At 41.5% G+C, this 23131-nt stretch overlaps 2 protein-coding genes across 2 annotated transcripts in view; both read left to right on the forward strand.

Moving 5' to 3' along the window:
• The window catches only part of LOC126378947 (uncharacterized), a 119105-nt gene that overhangs the window by 91715 nt on the left and 4259 nt on the right, over nt 1-23131 (forward strand). The gene's annotated exons all lie outside the window — the stretch shown is intronic.
• The window catches only part of LOC126378741 (serine/threonine-protein kinase 10), a 58313-nt gene that overhangs the window by 9380 nt on the left and 25802 nt on the right, over nt 1-23131 (forward strand). The window contains exons 2-11 of the mRNA XM_050027121.1: nt 8244-8355; nt 10012-10137; nt 11017-11190; nt 12573-12689; nt 13167-13248; nt 13674-13804; nt 15787-15966; nt 16705-16848; nt 20225-20306; nt 22102-22286. Of these exons, the coding sequence (XP_049883078.1) occupies nt 8329-8355; nt 10012-10137; nt 11017-11190; nt 12573-12689; nt 13167-13248; nt 13674-13804; nt 15787-15966; nt 16705-16848; nt 20225-20306; nt 22102-22286 (1248 nt within the window). The 5' untranslated portion in view covers nt 8244-8328. The remainder of the gene's footprint in view (nt 1-8243; nt 8356-10011; nt 10138-11016; nt 11191-12572; nt 12690-13166; nt 13249-13673; nt 13805-15786; nt 15967-16704; nt 16849-20224; nt 20307-22101; nt 22287-23131) is intronic.

The raw sequence follows: 23131 nt of genomic DNA on the forward strand, positions 1-23131 counted from the left end.
GTCGCTGTTTGTTAAGTATAATAAATTCCTTAGCAGATTAATTATATCTAGTGATGTTCCGAATATCCGTATCCGTATCCGTGTCCGTTACTTTTCACGCGGATCTTTTTCAGGTGATTAAGTAGAATTATTAAATAAAAAACTATAAAATTCCAGTCAGATTGTTTTTTTATTATTTCTTAAAATCAAATATTTGGCACCTTTATATTGCAAACATTTAGATAGATAGATCTTTATAATGAAAGCAAGATAAAATATCACTTTTATAACAATGAAATAACTAAAACTTTAATCTTTTTTTTAAAGAACATAAGGATCTGTATCCGTATCCGTATCCGCGGATCTTTACATTAAATATCCGTATTCAGATCCGTATCCGCGGATATACATTTTTGACGATCCGGCACATCACTAATTATATCTATGACACGTGGTAACGATATCGATTGATTAGAACACCGTACTACGTTTAGAATTTAGATACGTCGTTAGGAAATAGTGGAATTCCGTGGCCTCTACCAACCCCCAACGGGAAACAGGCGTGATTTTATACATGCATCACGGCGGTAATGGCACATATTCATCATCATCAGCTCATTAACGTCCCCACTGCTGGGGCACGGGGCTTCCCTATGGATGGATATGGAGATCGGGCCTTAAACCATCACGCGGGCCCAGTGCGGATTGATGGTTGTTAACGACTGCTAATGCAGCCGGGACCAACGGCTTAACGTGCCTTCCGAAGCACGGAGGAGCTCGAGATGAAAACTTTTTTGTGGTCACCCATTCTGTGGCCGGCCTTTGCGAAAGTTGCTTAACTTGAACAATCGAAGATCGAGCGCGTTTACCGCATGCGCCACCGAGCAGCAAAAAGTCCTCAATGGCACATATTATAATAAGATCAATTCAGCTAAAAAAGGAATATTGCAATTAGACATTTGCGCATATAAAAGTAAGTGCGCAATGCAAACAATAAATGTCGAGGCTTTCTTAGATGAATTGCTTCGCGGTGGCCATTTTAACCCCCCTGATTATGTATAGAATTATGTTGTTATCTATATTGCTTCTCTTTATTTTGATCAGAATAATAATGTGTTCTATGTTTTTTATATGCTCCCAGAACAGCATCTTCGTTCAGCTGCTTCTCTTCCCGGGCATGTCGTAAAAACCGACAGAGGGATTGTGTCCTCTAACATGATGGACTAATGTTATGGGCGATAGGCTGATCCCTTATCACCATAAGGTTCATCATATCCATCTTTGGACTTCGTATAAACAGTGGCTGCAAGTTGTCTTTGATTACTTGTGGCTCTGCCCACCCCATTAGGGATTACGGGCGTGAGTTTATGTATGTATGTAATAATAATGTATGTTATTATACATAAAACGTTCCTCTTAAATCGCATCAAAATCCGTTGCGTAGTTTGAAAGATTTAAGCGTACATAGGGATATAGGGACAGAAAAAGCGACTTTGTTTTTTACTGTGTAGTGATTATTACGATAAAGCTAGCTATTAAGTTTTCTTTCATACTAACCCCTATGGATGTGTTAATGTTTGAAATAAATATATTTGAATTTAATTGTTTATGAGGAACTTTTTTTTTGACGTGACTTATTGTAGATTTGCCGCAGATGGCATTAACTACTTGGCCGGACAAATGGGGAGCGCTGAAGGCTCTCACCCGGTACAACGTTTAAGACAACAGGCCTGAGGGTGTCCAGTTGGGCGCGAACCTCGGTTTGTCTGAGAGGCAAAATATTTGAAAGAATTAATCGACCCTATTGGGTCGATAGCTATAAGCGCTGGTTGAGGGAAATCGTCGACCACGCCGGCGGGGTCGGTATCGGGGTCCTGAAGTGTTTGGTGTCGCGAGCTGATTGGCTGCCTCTATGGCTAGAGTAATCGGGTCGTCGGGATCGTACATTTTTTTAAGGAACGTAGCCTAGGAAGTCCTTCATTGGAAGTGCTTCATTAAGTTATAAGTATTATTGTTTTTAAAAATATTCACAGCCAGTAACTGAACTAATGAATCATACGCCGACATGCCTTGTTTTATCACCAGCTTCCGTCGCGATATGGCGAATAACTTCTACATTTATCAGCACTAAACATTTTAACCATAACTAAATATATTTTTTTAAATATAATATCGGCCCCGATTCCTGCAGACACCTCTTAATTTTACTTAAAGTTATACCCGTCGTTTTCTTTTCAGCAGAAAAGGAAAGGGACGGGTGATTGACAGCTCTTAATTTTAGGAAGAATGGATGGATGAATAACGCGGGCGAATCAAAAAGGTATCTAGCTCGTATGTAAACCGTTTTGACGTGTGCTGTCAACTTAATTCTGTTGGGTTATTAGCCAATGCAATTTTTTTATTGGGTTGTTTTAGATTTGTGCTTAAAATTGACGTGTGGTCCATAAATTTTATGCTTGTCGATTACCCGTCCTTTTCCTTTTCGGCGGATAAGAAAATGACAGATATAACTTAAAATAAAATTAGATTAGTTACGAAAATAAAAGGTTGAAAATAAGTTTTTTAAAGTTTTCTTCTTTTCGATCTTTAGGGAATAAATGTAACACTATAATTTTACAGTTAAACGCTGCGCAAAAGGTTATAGTGTAAAAAGATAACCAAAAAAATATGTTTGTTTATTCAAATAGTATGGCGAACTTTACACAGAGCCATCTATATTTTTATTAAGGAACATGGCCTGGAAAGTATCTTTAAACATACCAAGCGTATTATGTTTATTTCCAATTAAACTCCGACCAATTACAAGTCCACCGGAGCCTTCTTGGGAATGCAACCAGATTATCAATTGGTTAATGATCAGGTTACACTAGTAAGCGGAGCGTGTAGCGATTTTGTAACAAAAAAGTCGAAGTCAATATTTTAATCGTTCTACGTATTTAGAAAGAGTTGAAAAAAGGAGAACCATATTGAAGACTATAGAGAACCGAAGAGGAAATATGATTGGCCACCTGATACGACACGATTCATTTATAACAAACATTATAGAAGGAAAAATTGAAGGGTAGAGAGGAAAGGGTAGACCTAGGAGAACATTTATGAAACAAATAAAAGAGAAGGTGCAGGTCGTGTCGTATCGGGAGGTGAAGGTTTTGGCGGGAAGAAGAGAGGAATGGCGATTACTCCACCGACAAGAGCGTAGCTCTTAAATAGAAAGAGAGAGAGAGACGTATTTAGGGTAGAATCCTTGCCTAGGGATACTATAACCCTTTGCGCTCGAGATGAAAACTTTCTTTTTGTGGTCACCCATCCTATGAACGGCATTTGCGAAAGTTGCTTAACTTCAACAATCGCACACCGAGCGCGTTTACCGCTGCGTCACCGAGCTCCTCGTCATTCTATCTATACGTAGTATTATTTCTTATTCTATGAAAACTGCACTTAAGATAAATAAATAACTCATTGGTGCAAGTCCGGTACTGGTATGAGAACTGGCGCTGTTTGACCAGCAAACCGGTGTACCACAGGACCACACTGACTACGGTGGTCATTGACCTAGCAACAACTTCTTGACCATGGTATATTCCAAAGTATTCTGTCGACACCAAATTCGGACGCCGCGAGACTCACCTGTGATATGGTCTGTATAAACATTATAAGCAGTGTAAAAAGTAAGATTTATGGAGTTGCCATGTCCTGTAAAAACTCCCAAATAAATAAAGATTAAAAAAGAAAAACTTCTTGACCACCAAACCCGCTAATCTCCGCTCCGCTTGTTACAACGCCCTCAACCTAAAGCCAGCATGATGTCACCTTGGCTAACTGTGTGACGTCATATTGTTTGCCCGCAATTACAAGAGATATGAGGATATTATGTCCTCGTGAGTAAGTGAGGAAAAAATCGCTATGACACTAAACGGTGACTTCATGTTAAGGTTATGTGAAAAGCTTAGGTACATTTGATATTGTACGGATTGGTGGTTGTTAACGAGTGCTAATGCAGCCGGGACCAACGGCTTAACGTGTCTTCCGAAGTACGGAGGAGCTCGAGATGAAAACTTTTTTTTTGTGGTCACCAATCCTATGACCGGCCTTTGCGAAAGTTGCTTAACTTCAACAAACGCAGACCGAGCGCGTTTACCGCTGCGCCACCGAGCTCCTCAATGTATGTATAATACAAAGGAATCAACGGAATTCCATTCGCTTAGATCCTGACACACTTCTCTTGCTTGTAGTCTGACCTTATTTGCCTAAACACACAAGCATATAAAAGGCCTCCGTGGTTCAGTGGTTGAGCGTTGGGCTCACGATCAGGGGCCTGTTTAATAAAACTTACAATTGTAAATTACAACGACAATTTGGTGTTCATTACGTAGCTAATATGAAACTGCAAAATATTCGTGATCACACACTCCGCAATGTACATCAAATTGTCATTGTAAATTACAATTGTAAGTTTTATTAAACAGGCCCCCGGAGGTCCCGGATTCGACTCACTATAAAACTCTTTTTACATAAGTTTTTCCGCCTCTCTACTCACCAAAAGCCCAAAGTGGGAACATTTCCGCCAACGGTACGGTCACGAGCATTAACCTTTCGAACGCCGGAACGCAGATTCAAAAGGATCTCGACCAGACACAATGTAAAATCTATTGTGTCTGGTATCTCTGCATATGAGAGGTTAATATGTATACACTTTGGTACCATGTCACATTAACTTTTTTGACAAATTGAACTGTCATCATCATCATCACCAGCCCATTAACGTCCCCACTGCTGGGGCACGGGCCTTCCCTATGGATGGATAGGGAGATCGGGCCTTAAACCACCACGCGGGCCCAGTGCGGATTGGTGGTTATTAACGACTGCTAATGCAGCCGGGACCAACGGCTTAACGTGCCTTCCGAAGCACGGAGGAGCTCGAGATGAAATCTTTTTTTCTGTGGTCACCCATCCTATGACCGGCCTTTGCGAAAGTCGCTTAACTTCAACAATCGCAGACCGAGCGCGTTTACCGCTGCGCCACCGAGCTCCTCCGCCACCGAGCTCCTCAATTGAACTGTAAGTCTCACTAAATGTCAAATATGTTAGTGCGACAGAGTCCTAAAGTGGGTACATTATATTGCTCATGACTGTACATCTCTGCTAAGTTTTTCCGCCTCTCGGTTTTCCGTTCCACTGAAGCAAGGAGGGGTAAGGCGAGTGTGTGCGCGTGCGTTTTGCGCGAACGTCTGCTCACCTTAACATATCCTGCGTACCTGACCGCTTCACACACATCTCTGCCAATATCTTCTCTTTATCCACCCCGTAACGGAAGTGACCGTGTAGATACATAAATTAGCAAGTCCGTCACACAATCGTATATTATTTCGCAGCTTACTTCCTTAGCTCTTATGCGTAAGATAATAAAGTCCACAATAGTTATGTAATGTTTATCTTAGCAAGGACAGAGGCAAGGTTGGGTTTTAAAATGGTGATTTATTCTATACTAGTGGAATTTGTAGAAAATATGTAGGTGTGGCCGATACGGGGTAGGCAGGCGATAGATGTTATTAACATTCCAAGCGTAAACACCCTATATTATACGTCCCACTGCTGGGCACAGGCCTCCCCTCTGTCAACCGGAGGGTCTCAAAAAGTGACTTCGATAATGTCCCCATCGGGAATCGAACCCGGACCTCCAGATCGCGCAATCTACCGAATCACGAATTGTACTGTATTCATGTGTTATGTCTGATTGTTGAAATTTAGTTCTGTGCAATAAAGTAGGGTGTGTATACTATGCATCCCTGCCTAACCCTTTAGGGACGCGTACGTGATGATATGCTTCTGTCAATGGCAGCCACGCGCCGCAATATCTATACAGATAGTCCAATTAGGGTAGTCAGAGATATATCCATCGCAAGATGAACTAAAGTGCAAAATGTCGACTTACAAAATGTAGTAAGTATTACTACTCACGTCGCAAGGAACATAGCGTGAAGATAACAGTAAGGCTTGAATACTGTGACTTCGTTTGTTTCTTTCGACAGACGAAACATTGATTTGATTTGGTTTCGTTTAATTAACGTATTATTGCGCAGGAGTGGTTTAATATGACACTTCTCTGATGGACTAGGAGTAAAGACAGAAATGTTTTTTTGGTCATGAAACGTGGTACCTACAATAAAGATATTGGTGCTTTAGCGATAATAAGTTTCGCCTGTAAATGTCTTGTAAATTTCTTTTTTTACCTTTGATGGGTTTGCTCTTGGCCCCAGACTTGCCCGAAGGTATTGACCAGGCCTAAGATAGAGTGAACTCGCCCAGAAGGTGCCTATTCACTCTGGCCTTGAAAGCATCAAAATCAAATCAAATATACTTCATTGCATAGAACTAAAATTTCAACAATCAGACATAACACATGAATACAGTACAACTTGGGCGGCCTTATTGCTCTAGATCAATATCTTCCAGGCAACCACCAAAAGGAAACAAACATTTTACAAACAACTTGGATGCGGGATGGTGCAATAAAAAAATAAATACCTAAAAGTAAAACTAAAGTTAATATAATAAATACTCTGACAAAAAAAAAGAAAAAAGCTAATAAAGCATCCGGGTTGTATGCATTCGGAAATACAGAAGACGGCAGAGAATTCCACTCTCTAGTAGTGCGCATAATGAAGGACGATGCGAAGCGCTTTGTGCGAATAGTTGGGATATCCACCAAATAGGGATGCAACCCGGTCGTACGTCTGGAAGTCCGGAGATAAAAGGGGGATGGTGGAATGAGCTCGTGTAGATCGCGGGCACACTCCTCGAAGTACAGTCTGTAGAATACCGACATAATGGCGACTTTTCGCCGATGTAATTGGTTTGGCCTTCTAATTTCATGGATAACAGGACATATGCATATTTTATCTTTGTTTTTGGGTACTTATTGCACCCAGACAGATAGAGAGATAGATAGATAGATAAAATACTTTATTAAGCACAATGGACACAAAATACAGAGATAAGGACAACATATACAGAAAAGCACAACAGGCGGCCACACAGAACACATCTTCCACACATTATTATTCTGATCAAAATAAAGAGTGGCAATATAGGTAGTAACATAATTCTATACATATTGTGATCCAAATATCAAGCAAGTATTACTTTTATACGTGCTTCTGCCATTACATTGCATTTTTGAATAATTATGCACTCTCCAAGAAGAAGCATGAAAGTAGGATCAATGCCGTAGAAATGAGGTCTTTGAGTAGCATCTGCGGTGTGAAGTTGAGTGATAGAGTGAGAAACAGTGTGATAAGACAGAGATGTGGTGTAAAAGACGATATAGTGACTAGGATTGAGAAGGGAATGTTAGGTTGGTTTGGACACGTAGAGCGGATGAAGGATAATAGAATTGCAAAAGCGGTATATAAAGCGAAAGTTGATGGTAGGGCTGGCAGAGGAAGACCGAGAAGAACTTACGATGACCAAATTGGAGATGTCCTTAGAAAAGGTTCAATACGATCTACTCTGAACCGGCGTGCGTGTATGAAGCGATTGATGAATGTGGAGGAAGCAAGAAAAGTGTGTCAGGATCGAAGCAAATGGAATTCTATAGTCTCTGCTTACCCCGGTGGGAAATAGGCGTCAGTTTATGTATGTATTATGTATGTCGTCCCGGACTTTTGGAAGGCGAGCGTGGGGCCGAAGCCGACACTTAGAGGCATTAAGACAATCTAAATGTAGTGTGACACCAACCCGCGATATCCCTGTATTCACTATGTGAGTGCACCTAAAGATATCATACAAGCAAAGACACATACATACATAAACTCACGCCCGTAATCCCAAATGGGGTGGGCAGAGCCACAAGTAATCAAAGACAACTTGCAGCCACTGTTGATACGAAATCCTAAGATGGATATGATGAACCTTATGGTGATAAGGGATCAGCCTATCGCCCATAACATTAGCCCATCATGTTAGAGGACGCAATCCCTCTGTCGGTTTTTACGACATGCCCGGGAAGACAAGCAGCTGAACGTGTTCTATGTTTTTTCATTCGCTCCCAGAACAGCATAGAAGTAGCACAAGCAAAGAATTGTACTATATTTAAACTTAAACTTAAAAAATGGCTTATTGAGCACGCATTCTATAGTTTTGACGACCTGTAATTGATAATATATTTTAATGTGATTGAATTTTGTAATATCTGTGACGTGTAATTATTATTATCAATAAATTACAAAGTAGACTGGGCTTATTATTATGTTTGTTTGTTCCAGCAATGCGCGAGCGCGGTGCGTGACAGGATGAAAAAGGACGGTTGAGGCGCGCACGCGCCGGACGAAGAACGCCGCGGCAACAAACATGTCGTTCTTTAACAATCTCAAGAAGGTAACGTCTACATTCTAGATTATTCTTGACAGGTCTACTTGGTAACTCGAAACTTTCTCCACTCAACCACTCAGCTGAGCATTTTGGTATTTAAAGTTAACATTTACGTCGTCGACTCGAGGACTTCACTCACTGGAGTCGAGCATATCATACTACCAACACAATAATACGAAAATCAGTCATTATTTTCGTATTATTATGTTGCCAGTCAACCTAATTGGAGTCATGGTGTAAGAAAACCAGGTATGCTCAATCCTATGACAAGCGGCCATTGCTAGCCATTTGATGACGTATGTGTTACCACTGACATCCTACCTCGTCTGAGTCCAGAATGTTATGTTACTGGACTCTGATTTCCGCATTTAGACTCTTAAGATTACTACGTTGTTGACTACGTAAGCCAACCTAACTCCTTCCAGAAGCTCAGTAGCCTCCTGGGGTTTTCACAGGCTTCGCGAAGCGACCCCATTCCTTTGAGGATTTGTACCCGTTGTGTTGACACTCCCGTGCATCCAAACAGCTCCTGCAGAGTGGGCTGTCTGTTAGCGCTAAATTGAGTTGACCACTGCTATCTTCTAAACATAATTATTATTCGGAAGAATTTCAGAAAAATTACTTAGCGCCAAAATATTCTAAAATAGTAGCCAAGTTATGGCAGGATTATGGGTTGTGACGTAGCGAGTAGGCGCCGCTACTTCAAAAGCGCACCCTCTGATGCCGGGCAGCAGCGGTATCAGTACTGGAGGCCGAGGAAATGGATTCTGGTAGGGCACTAGCTAGAACATCACCGATTGAGAAATTGGTCGGTGTACTGCGAAACGGAAGGCGATTGGGGCAACCACCGTTCTATACGCCCTATCTATGGAGTAATGGCGATTATTCCTCCGACAAGAGCGCAGCTCTTAAACAAAGAGAGAGAGCCAAGTTATGATAATTATGAATTGGTGGTTGTAGAAAATTAATTTAATTAAATTACCAGTTTTAGGTTTGAGCTTCTTTTTGATATGTTTAGCAACCTACCCCCTATGTTTATCATAATTATAACATAAGTGGCTGAATGTGCATGCATGTTTTAATGTTATAGTCTACTTTTACGTTACACTTAATTAGATATCTAATTTCACGACTGTAACTAGTTATGTATGCCATAAATAAATAAATAAATAAAATGGAGCCGTGGTAGCTCGGTTGGTAGAACACTTGCCTCTCACTTTTAAGGTCGCAGGTTCGCTGGTTAAACCAATGATTATCGAATTTTTAGAGCGTCATCTTTCCGTGGTCGGGTTTTAGTTTTTACACTTATATTTTTTGTTTTTGATCCCTTATCACCATAATGTTCATCATATAAAATAAATAATAAAAATAAAAAAACGTTTATTACCTCCACAACATAATAGTAATAAGTTACATTTTGACTTATGTTTGTGGAGGCTGGAGCGTAAACTAGGTTACCCTGTACTATAGGCTCCAGGCCTCCACCTCCAGAATAAATATGGACAATATCCAGCTTACGACATCGTATCAACAGTGGCAGCAAGTTGTCTTTGATTACTTGTGGCTCTGCCCACCCCATTAGGGACTACGGGCGTGAGTTTATGTATGTATATTTTTTCCTTTTTTTCTTTCTAAATGTTTATAAAATGCATCTGTTTGTAGGTGCTGCACCTGGGTAGTGGAAATGACGCCAAGAAGAAGAAGGTTTTCAACAACATCCGGGACAACTATGACCCGAAGGAGAATTGGGACATGATCGGCGAGCTCGGAGATGGCGCCTTCGGGAAAGTGAGTTTCATAAAAACAATGAATAGAATAGAATAGAATAGAAAAAGTTTATTATAAAAGGACGCCACATACAAACAAAAATAAGACAACAACATCATATCTTTCCACTAAAACAATTACAAAAAAAGCAGGATGTTTGTCGAAATGATCATAAGGGTGGTGGACGTCCTGAGATAAAAGGGCCTCAATGCTGAGGAAAAAAATGAAATTATTTACGACATCACATTAAAAACCCTCAAAATAACAGTATTTCTCCACTATTTAATGCATGTTATTATACATGTAAACCTTCCTCTTGGATCACTCTATTGTCATTTGGAATTTTCGGTCGGAAAATTATGGAACTGAAAATCATTTAAAAACACTAACATCTTAATGAGATTTGCGACGGAAAATTTCACTTGATATTAGAACAGAATTACTCAGAACCTCTCATTATTCGGTGCGGTACATTTCTGCCTAACCCCGCTGGGATATAGGCAGGATGTTATGTTATTCGCCTACATAACATACATACATAAACTGCCTATATACGTCCCACTGCTGGGCACAGGCCTCCCCTCAATCAACCGGAGGGGGTATGGAGCATACTCCACCACGCTGCTCCACTGCGGGTTGGTGGAGGTGTTTTTACGGCTAATAACAGGGACCAACGGCTTAACGTGCCCTCCGAAGCACGGAATCATCTTACTTTTTCGGACAATCAGGTGATTCAAGCCTGAAAAGTCCTTACCAAACAAAGGACAGTCTCACAAAGTGATTTCGACAATGTCCCCATCGGGAATCGAACCCGGACCTCCAGATCGTGAGCCTAACGCTCTAACCACTAGACCACGGAGGCTGTTATTCGCCTAAGCTAACACAATATAACCCCCCCAGGTATACAAAGCCCAACACAAGACGACGGGGCAACTCGCCGCAGCTAAGATGTGCATGCTGGACAACGAAGATGACCTTGCAGACTTCACAGTCGAGATTGACATCCTGAGCGAGTGCCGGCATCCCAACGTGGTTGAACTGCACGAGGCGTACTTCATTGACAACAAGCTATGGGTAATTCAGATTCAAAAATATCTTTATTCAGTAACATAGTTACACTTTGAATCGTCAATTTTTACATAACGAACGTCTCATCCGCCTAAAACTACTGCAGCTTCTCACAACCTGTATAGCTGTGGAAAAGAAGCTGCAAGAAAAACCTCGGCACAGGGCTCTAGACGTTCTTTAAAAAAATAAACAAAATATTTTTATACAAATGAGTAATTTAGCTGCCTAATATGGAACACAACTTTTTTATCGGCATATTTTATGCAACTTTTTTATGGGCATCGCCTGAAATAAATGCTTTTTATTTTATTATTATACTAACTTTATAAGAGGCATACATAATTGACAAGCTATATTATGTCAGAGTCCTGTAGGTTGTAGGTGGTTCTAAATCATTCATTCTTCTTCTATTCTGTGGGTTGTGAGGTTGAGTACCAACTTCATCACCCCTGGTGTCAGAGTTACTATTGAGCATCAAATCAAAAACAACAAAAAAAACATGGAATCATTCATTAATTTATACAAATAAGGATGGAAGCAAGCGAGTCATTCCCGACACAAGTATTTTTAGTATTTAATGGGAAGACTTATTCACATATTGGCCCCGATTCCTGCAGACACCGCCTAATTTTATTTTAAGTTATATCCGTCATTTTCATATCCGTCGAAAAGGAAAGGGACGGATGATTCACAGCTCTTAATTTTAGGAAGAATGAGTAAATGAATGAATAACCCGGGCGAATCAAAAGGTATGTCGCTGGTATGCAATCTGTTTGACGTGCTGTCTACTTACCTGAGTCGGGTTATTGACGGATGTAAAATTTTTAGACGGTTGGTTTAGATTTGTGCTTAAAATTGATGTGTGTTCCATAAATTTTATGCTTGTCGATTACCCGTCCCTTTCCTTTTTGGCGGATAAGAAAATGACAGATATAACTTAAAATAAAATTAGATGGTATTTACAGGAATTAGCACCATTGGCCCCGATTTCTGCAGACACCTCCTAATTTTATTTTAAGTTATACCCGTCATTTTCTTACCCCCGAAAAGCAAAGGCACGGATGATTGTCAACAAGTTAATTTTAAAATGAATGAATAACCCCCGCGAATAAAATGGGAATCTCGCTGGTATGGAATCCGTTTGACGTGCTGTCTACTTAATTCTGTCGGGTTGATGGCCGATGTAAAATATTTAGACGGTTTTAGATTTCTGCTTAAAATTGACGTGTATTCCATAAATGTTATGCCTGTCGATTACCCGTTCCTTTCCTTTTCGGCGGATAAGAAAATGACAGGTATAATTTAAAATAAAATTAGGTGTTTACAGGAATTAGCACCGTTGTTATGTTGATTTGGAAAATAAACTATATTTATTTCCCTCATTGCAGATGTTGCTGGAGTACTGTGACGGTGGCGCGTTGGACTCTGTGATGTCTGAACTTGAGAAGGGACTGAACGAGATGCAAATAGCGTACGTCTGTCGCGAGATGTGTCGTGGGCTACAGGTCAGTGACACTTTCAATTCAATTCATCATCATCAGCCCATTAACGTCCCCGCTGCTGGGGCACGGGCCTTCCCTATGGATGGATAGGGAGATCGGGCCTTAAACCACCACACGGGCCCAGTGCGGATTGATGGTTATTAACGACTGCTAATGCAGCCGGGACCAAGGCTTAGCGTGCCTTCCGAAGCACGGAGGAGCTCGAGATGATTTTTTGTTTGTGGTCACCCATCCTATGACCGGCCTTTGCGAAAGTTGCTTAACTTCAACAATCGCAGACCGAGCGCGTTTACCGCTGAGCCACCGAGCTCCTCGTCATCAAATATAATACATAAGAATAAAATAAATGTATTTATATGTTGTTTTAAGTTTACGCGGTTATTATCATAATTAAAAATATCGGGAGTCTCATATTCCCCATTTAAACGCGGTAAGAACCCGTTATTATGTGTTTTAATTATTAGTATTTATATGTTTCAGTTTCTACATTCGCGGCGCGTTATACACCGAGATCTGAAGGCGGGTAACGTGCTGGCCACCATGCAGGGAGGAGTCAAGCTCGGTGAGTCACTAGGCTAAGGTGTTGCCGAATAATCGATTTAATCGGCCTCCGTGGTCCAGTGGTTGAGCGTTGGGCTCGCGATCCGGAGGTCCCGGGTTCGACTCCCGGTGGGGAAATATCACAAAAATTACTTTGTGATCCCTAGTTTGTTTAGGAGATTACAGGCTGATCACCTGATTGTCCGAAAGTAAGATGATCCGTGCTTCGGAAGGCACGTTAAGCCGTTGGTCCCGGTTTCTACTTACTGATGTATGTACGTAGTCGTTTCATGAGCCATGTCAGGGGCCTTTGGCGGCACAATAGTAACCCTGACACCAGGGTTGATGAGGTTGGTAATCCACCTCACAACCCACACGATAGAAGAAGATCAATTGTTTCATGCACGCAGATCTATTGGACTAAAATTTGTGATATCTACCGTACAGCGGATTTTGGCGTGTCGGCGAAGAACAAATCGACTCTTCAGAAGCATGACACGTTCATCGGGACTCCGTACTGGATGGCGCCCGAGGTGGTGCTCTGCGAGACCTTCAGAGACCACCCCTACGACTTCAAGGTAATTTATGTTTTTCTACTATGAAGTGCTATGAAAGTATTGCTGTGCTGCTATGAAGCAGCACATACTGGCCTTTCTTTCTGACCGATCATTTTAAATTTCGAAATTCTCATTCCATTCCTCATTTCCTCAAATTCAAATTCAAAAATATCGTTATTCAGTAGGTAACGTAGTTACACACTTTGAATCGTCAATTTTTACATAACGTCTCATCTGCCTAAAACTACTGCAGTTTCTCACAACCTGTATAGCCGGGGAAAAGAAGCTGCAAGAAAAACCTCGGCACAGTTTCCTAGATGTTCTTTAAAAAAGGCATCAAATATTTTTATACAATTGAGTAATTTAGCTGCCTAATGTGTAAAGTTAGTGATTATTTAGAAGATATGAATGCATGGGATTAACTGTCTGTGAACTGATATTAGGCAGCTAAATTACTCAATTGTATCAATATTTTATGTTTTATGATTATTTTTATTTTTTTAAAGAACGTCTAGGGCCCTGTGCCGATGTTTTTCTTGCAGCTTCTTTTCCCCGGCTATACAGGTTGTGAGAAGCTGCAGTAGTTTTAGGCGGATGAGACGTTCGTTATGTAAAATTGACGATTCAAAGTGTAACTATGTTACCTACTGAATAAAGATATTTTTGAATTTTGAATTTTAATGTCAGTTCTCATTCTCCTTTCATTTTACGCTGACTGATTGCATCCCCGACCTTCATAAGAACAACATAAATATATTATACTGTTTAGCTCTGGCCGTGCCCTCTAATGTTGGATTTGATATAATATGTAAAATATATATATGTCGTAAAATCATCAGACTAGAGGGTGGGCGTTAGAAGACAATAATGGCCGTCATGAGTATCACAATCATTTTATTTACTTCCACATAGTTTATGTATCAAGATTAGATAAAGTCACAGCATAAGGTACACACTCACGGCAACGTCACGGTATTCGTAACGGTTACACAGTTTCTCGTAATTTAGCGCGCCTAAGGCGAAGGGGCCCTCCACCACCCATGGTTCTTATATTCGGACCGAATCATCGGGACATGTGAACGTACTTGCTAGGTGCTCTTTTCCGATCACACTTTCTTGACGTCCCTACAAGTTATAGGTGAGCGACTATAGCACTCCTCGTAATTATTCGACACGTCCGCTCATGACGATGGTTCGCGATAGACTGCCCGACTAGAACGGCAGTGCACGTCCGCTCGACAGGACGACTCTGTAGTGACTCCCTCGACTTCTCCCAGCTCTGGCCGTACGCCACCTGACGTCGGAGCGTTGCAACTTCATGACGGAAGTGACGTAACTTCATTTTATTTTCCGATTTTATCAATTTCTCTTCTTAATTCATAACTAGCGCCGACATATATATATATTTCAGACAGATGCCCATATTTGTTAGTATTACAAAAACTTAAAAACTATTTTAGTAGTGACAAAACAAAACAAAATTGAATTTAAATATTTGCCAGGCCCGCTTGACGCACTAGGCACATGCATACGTGCATGTACCCAGTGCATCATAAGCGGACAATCTGGCTTATCGCTAATTACCTTCAAGATGGTGTTAGCGCTGGCACGCACTCTATGCATAAGTAAGGAGACACGCTTGCGCAAGACTGCTTGAAAGCCATCCGTGTGAGCTTGCGCAGACATGCCCGACGCGCTACAAAAACGTGGAAGCCCCTACATCACTCTGAAGGCATCTAAGCATCGATATAATTTGTTTGTGAAGTGTTGTTAATAAACTGGATATTCCTGTTGAATTTAAAACGTTATTTTGTCGTCGTTATTACCATCCCACTACTCTGCCGGCACGTCGGGTCTCCATCCTCACCCACCGTGCCGCAGTCTTCACCCGTATCCGTGGGCAAGGATTCTACGTTATACTCCGTAGTTCTGGGTTCCTATGCGAACTCAGCGACCATGTCACTCCGGCTTATTGAACCATAACCATATTTCTTTCATTCCAGGTCGACATCTGGTCCCTGGGTATCACACTAATAGAATTCGCCCAGATGGAGCCTCCTAACCACGAGATGACTCCGATGCGCGTGCTCTTGAAAATACAGAAGAGTGAGCCACCGCGCCTCGACCAGCCCAGCAGGTGGAGCAGCACCTTCAACGACTTCATTGCCAAGGCTCTTGTCAAGGTATACTATACAGGGTGTTAGTGACATCGTAACGAAAACTTTGAGGGGTGGTTCAGGCCATGATTCTGAGTTGATATCAAGTAGAAATTTCCGTCGCAAAAGTATGGATTGGAAAATAATTAAAAAGAAAAGAAAAATTATCATGAATTTTTTGACACGAAATTCCACTTGATATCAACCCAGAATCATGGTCTGAACCATCCCCCTCAGTATTCGTTACGGTGTCACTAACACCCATACATACTTATATGGCTACCGTATGTACTTGTACGGGGTGTAAGTGTCATCGTAACGAATACTGAGAGGGATGATTCATCTGATTATTCTGAGTTAATATCAAGTGGAATTTTCCATCGCAAAAGTATAGAATTGAAAATAATTTAAAAAAACTAAAAAAAAACATGAATTTTGCGACAGAAAATTCCACTTGATTTTAACTCAGAATCATGGTCTGAATCAACCCCCTCAGTATTCGTTACGATGTCACTAACACCCAGTATAGCATTACGTGTTATCTTAATTATAAAATTTTGGGAGGGATTTTTGAATTTCTGCCTAAAATTGATGTGTTCCATAAATTTTAAATTTTAGAGGTACGTCCATCGCAAGTACCTACACCTCACCGAGCTTTCTCTTATCAACGTGATAGGTGAGCCGTATCGCCGCCTATAATGGTCGAGCCAACCGTGTGTGTGTGTGTTAGAACAAAGGATAAATTCAATTAATTCTCCCCCACAGGACCCAGAAAAGAGGCCAACATCGACTGACCTGTTGAAGCACGAATTTGTCAGCGGCAACCTTGATGCCAAGCCTCTGCGCGATCTGTTGTTGGAGTACCGCGCCGAGGTGGTCGAGGAGGAGGTGCTGGACGATGATTCCGAGGTCAGTTGTTGTTTTTGTTACTAAAACTTATAAAAGTAGGCAACATTCATAAACTGGCCCCCCATTCTTAAAACTAGACCCTTCTAAAAGTAGGCCCCATTTATAAAATTAGGCCACATTCATAACCACCTTGGCTCCCCATCCTTAAAACTGACCCTATTTATAAAATAAAAGTAGACCCTATTTATAAAATTAGGCCCTGTTGGTAATTTTTGGCCCCATTCATAAAAGTAGGCCCCATTTATAAAACTAGACCCTACTCATAAAAGTAGGCCCAATTTATATAATTAGACCATATTCATAAAAATAAGCCACATTCGTAAACTTAGGCCCTATTCATATAAATTAGTTTTCGACCGAAATCTTAGTCTATTATTTATATGTATTGAATTATTGTACTTATTTCAACCAACAAACTAACAGCAATCTAACACCGTGTTTTGCTTCTACGCACGCTTACTAACAAACGGACGAATCTCGATGTATGTATATTAAATACATTTGTAGACGAAGTCAAGAAAAGGGAAGCAGAAAAAGGAGCATTATCAGAGAATTGGTTTGTATCTACTAAAGCTGTCTGTTTTAGAGTTATTATTAACCCTTTACGGACAGAGATTATGGGTCATTGATGGTTCATAATAGGTAATATAACACCTTGGGATCGGAACGTCATTAGACGTTCTGTCCTTGAAAGTGTTAATGAATGAATGGTTAACGACCTCCGTGGTCTAGTCGTTGAGCGTTGGGCTCACGATCCGGAGGCCCCGGGTTCGAATTCCGGTGGGGGCATATCACAAAAATCACTTTGTGATCCCTAGTTTGGTTAGGACAGTGATTGTCCGAAAGTAAGATGATCCGTGCTTCGGAAGGCGCGTTAAGCCGTTGGTCCCGGTAACTACTTACTGATGTAAGTATGTAGTCGTTACATGACTCATGCCAGGGGCCTTTGGCGGCTCAGTAATAACCCTGACACCAGGGTTGATGGATCACAAAGTGATTTATGTGATATGTCCCCACCGGGATTCGAACCCGGGACCTCCGGATCGTGAGTCCAACGCTCAACCACTGGACCACGGAGGCCGTTACGGCCACGGAGATTCGTTTATTAATACCACCCTTAGATGAATTGCTTCGATGTGGCCATTTTAACCTCCCTTGTCTTCTTATGCCATGCAAGGATGGACGTCAAAGTTGGTATCATGTCAGTACTACTTTGCGTTAATGTTGGGTTGTGTTTGGTCTACATTGCATGCCAACCGGACTGTCAGCCGCGAGAGTCTCCGGCTGCGTCGAAGGTAGTCGCTTATTGAGGGCTGTGCCCGTTACACCGTATCATACCAGGACCGCGCTAGGACCGTGTCAGGCACGGACCGGCGCCCACCACGGAGGGGACTTATTTATTTATTTAATTAGATAACCAACAGCTTATAAAACAGAACATTTAACAAAGTATTTAACAAACCAACTTAAGTTTACGCGGTTATTATCATAATTAAAGCACATAATAACGGGTTCTTACCGCGTTTAAATGGGGATATGAGACTCCCGATATTTCGACACTGTTGCAAGTGCCGTGATCACGGGATGACTGACTCCAATCTCATCAGTCATCCCGTGATTATGGCTTTAATTAAACCAACTTAAGCTAAGTTATGCAGATAGAAAGGTACATTGTCATTATGGGCAGACTTATGCGTTTTGCTTACGTAAAGTACGGTGTCGAGCATTAATATGTATACACTAAGTGATCCATAAATAAATAAATAATAATAAATACACTTTGGTACTATGTCACATAACTTTTTTGAAAAATTGAACTGTAAGTCTCACTAAATGTCAAATATCTTAGTACGACAAATAAATTAAATTAATTATAGACTTATCTCTAAAAGAGATCTCTGCCAGCTAACCCCGCATGGCGCACGGTGTTGGTCGGTGACGGAACAGTCTACTGTTGTATACAAATTGATATAAAGAATATGTTTCTGTCTGTGCCAGGATACGGTCCTAGTTATGATACGGTTTAGTGGGCACGGACTTTAAACTGGTATTTTTTATTTATCTTATAGCACACCCCAGACACTTCATACACAAACAACCTCGTTTTACACACACATTGACATTACCGTACACGCGCATCTGTGTGTGTGATAGGGATGCACATTACGATTCGATTTTTGTGAAGATCGATTCAAGTGAATACGATCTAGCGATTTTTTGAATCGATTCACTTCCATGCGATCTTAATTCTATTCGATTCATAAGTAAGATGAATCGCATTCACAGACAATCAACTTGTTATCTTAAGAAAAATCAAATACATACAAACGAATACCGACACTAAGTATATTTAAAATTAAAACACTCCGTCGCACGTAATGTTTCTGTTACAAAGCAAAGTAAGTTGATTTTGATAAACAATGAAACATGATGAGGGTAGATCAAAATAAGTAGTTATGGTTAAGTATTTATTTTTTCAATGTGTTTTATTTTATGAAATCTTTGCAAATTTAGATTACGATTTTTAAAGCAATTTTCACAAGATCGATTCAAAAGGATACGATCCGATCCAAGGATCGATTCAGAGGTTTACGATCCATTACGATCCAAAGAATCGATTCAAAGTAAAAAATCGTGCATCCCTAGTGTGTGACGTCTGACGCCATACGATTCAAGTCTAAGCTATGTTCGGAGGGGGGTAAACCTAGCTTAGACGCTGGTGGGGAGCGGAGAGTTGCCGTTCTATACGTAGTGTTATTCCTTATTCTATGGTGTCAGGCACAGACCGGCGCGTGCCAGCTGCTATGCCGACTGCAACGGAGCGACCCCGTTCTATCCCCGTGTGCACCGGGAATTCTGGCCGTACGGTGCATAGCACGCTAAGGTGTTATTAAGAAAGAACGAGACAATATTTATTCGTCAAAAAACTAACAAATTACATTTTGTTAAATGGTCTCATGAGAACCGCGCCGCGCGCGCCGCGAATTATATTGAGCGCTTCGACCAATAGCCGTTTGATGTCCACTTACGTAGATAGCATTCGTATCGTTTATTGGTCCAAGCGCTCGATATAATTAGAGCCGCGCGCGGCGCGATTGTCATGCAGACCCGGCTGATTACTAAATAAAGACACATCTAAAACTAACGAATAACATTTTCTTTTATCTATTTAACTTATGAATTTTAATGAAGGAAAAAGTAATAAGTCTTCTTGTTCATCACGTTTATCTATGTGGTTCACAGTGTGCTTTTTCATAAAAAATCCATAGGTATTTCGTGTTTTGACGTTCTGATATGACTAGGCCATTGTGCAGACTAGACATTATGTATATTATGTTATGTATAGTGTATCCTAACGTGCGCGCGCGTGTTACAGGAACATCGCAGCTCTCAGATGCATATGGAGATGGAAGATGATTCCACGTCGGTGAGGTCGGCCGACACGCCCGACGTCAAGAGTGAGTACATTATCTCTGTCTCTCGGTATGAGTGAAAGGGTGAGAGGAAATAGGGAATTATGACGTGGGTGGCAGAGGCTGTCTGGACGCAGAAGAAACTGCCCCCCATGTAATCCTGGAATGCACGGGAGTATCAGCACAACGGGTAAAAATCCTCAAAGGAATGGGGTCGCTCCGCGAAGCCTGTGAAAACCCCAGGAGGCTTCTGAGCTTCTGGAAGGAGTTAGGTTGGCTTACGTAGTCAACAATAGCGCGCATAATGGACCATCTTAGAGCCTAAATGCGGAAAACAGAGCCCACTAACATACCATAACACGACATGGGTCAGACAGGTAGTCGCTTCTGAAAAAAACCGGACCTGTGTAATTTTCAGGTTAGGTAAGCGGACCCTGTGAGAAACGGGATAACGCTAGGAAGATGATGGTGCTAATTCCTGTAGCCACCATCTAATTTTAAGTTATATCTGTCATTTTCTTATCCGCCGAAAAGGAAGAAATTGCTCCAGAGCAATAAGGCCGCTCATATTGTACCGTATTAATGTGTTATGTCTGATTGTTGAAATTTAGTTCTGTGCAATAAATTATATTTCATTTGATTTGAAAGGGACGGGTAATCGACAAGCATAGAATTTATGGAACACACGCTAAACACACGTCAATTTTAAGCACAAATCTGAAACAATCCTATAATCATTTTACATTGGATAATAACCCGACAGAATTAAGTTGACAGCACACGTCAAACGGTTTGCATACCAGCGAGATACCTTTTTGATTCGCCCGGGTTATTCATTCATTTACTCATTCTTCCTAAAACTAAAAGCTCTCAATTATCTGTCCCTTTCCTTTTCGGCGGATAAGAAAATGACAGGTATAACTTAAAGTAAAATTAGGAGGTGCCTGCAGGAATCGGGGCCGATTTTATTTACGTTTCACGACAACACAATGCAGATACACCAGTACTTTACTTTAAGTAAAAAGATTAGGTTTTCTGTGCTACTAAGACATTTAAAGACAATAATATCCGGTGGTTGAGCGTTGGGCTCACGATTCGGAGGTCCCGGGTTCGAATCCCCGTGGTTCGAATACCACAATAACCACAATAATCAGATGGTTATGTGAAGATTAGGACGCTCTCTCCCACATGTATTTAATAATATGTATTCAGACCATGATTCTGATATCAAGTGGAATATTCCTTCGCAATAAATAATTAATAAAACAAAAATATACATGAATTTCGCGACGGAAAATTCCACTGGATGTTAATTCAGGATTATAATCTGAATCATCCCCCTTAAGGTTAGGTTACACAGTGCGAGCTAACATGCGAGCTAACCGAGTCACTTATTGAGGTGCAGCTACTACGCACGTGTGACCGCATCATACGAGTTACTGTCATGTGCGAGTGGGACAGTTGGTCGCGTTCGAGTTACTTCAACATTTTTTGTTTTTACTCGCTACTTGCCTTCCCCCACCACACCACTCGCACGCCGCTCGGTCGTCAACTCGCACGATTTTGCGAAATGACAGTAGCTCGTACGCTCGGGCCCACGCCGTGTACAGTGTTTCTTGTTTGGGCGACATGATACAAACGAATTATACCAGTACACTGGTATAGTAGCTGTCTTCTGCGACGCCAGCGGTTTGCATAGTGTGACCGTGGGAGGCGAGTCGAGCTACTGTCATACGAGTACACAGGCACAGTGGCTGTCTATTGTCACATCAGCTGCTCGCACTGTGTAACCTAACCTTTAGTATTAATTACGATGTCCCTAACACCTGTGTGCCCGCAGTGTCGGAAGCGGAGCCGTCCGCGGGCGCCGCTCCCGCAGCCCCGCGCGCCCTCGCGCCGCCCGAGCCCGCGCCCGCGCCGCCCGCGCCCCCCGCCGCTCCCGCCGCCCCCGCCGCCGCCGCCACGGCCGCCAGCAACAAGAGACCCCTCGACGACGACCATCCGCCCGCTGACAGGAAAGCGCCTGTGAGTAACACATGCAATGGTCAATCAATCTAATTGTTCGGCTAGCTACTGAGCTACTACTGAGCCAGAACTCACTCAGTAGTGAGGATTATTAAAAGACAGTTCTGGAGATAATTAATGTTTACTAAAATAGAACAAATATTGAATGATAATGTTAAAATGTTTCGAATGCACCCAGTCGCGCCGATACAGAAAAACGCACTAATTATAAAATATAAATTACCGCGATGCGTCGGCAATGTGCTGACGACGCATGACGTGTTTGCTTAAGACGCGTATTTGGTGTATTACACCGAACAAGAATACTTTTATACTTCTGTATATAAACTATCAAAGATACATCGAAGATATATGTGGTATGGGGCATGAAGGAAACGATTATATTTCTTTACCTTTGTATATTTAAAAACGCTCTATAATTTTCAACGTTTTCCCCTTTAAAAACAACCGGCCGCCATTTCCCTGTCATTCCGCATTCCTCTCTTCTCTCTCGCTCACTCCTCGCTCTCTCTTTCGCACACCTTTGCGTTACATTTCATTCGGCCTACCATTCCTACATACAGGGTGTTAGTGACATCGTAACGAATACTGAGGGGAATGATTCAGACCATGATTCTGAGTTCATGATTCAGAATCATGGTCTCAATCATCCCTCAAAGTTTTCGTTACGATGTCACTAACCTGTATATATATATTTTTTTAAATATATTTACCGTTAAGGTTCAATACGATCTACTCTGAACCGGCGTGCGTGTATGAAGCGATTGATGAATGTGGAGGAAGCAAGAGAAGTGTGTTAGGATCGAAGCAAATGGAATTCTATAGTCTCTTACCCCGGTGGGAAA

Source organism: Pectinophora gossypiella, chromosome 27 (genome assembly GCF_024362695.1).
Source record: "Pectinophora gossypiella chromosome 27, ilPecGoss1.1, whole genome shotgun sequence".
Lineage (NCBI taxonomy): Eukaryota > Metazoa > Arthropoda > Insecta > Lepidoptera > Gelechiidae > Pectinophora > Pectinophora gossypiella.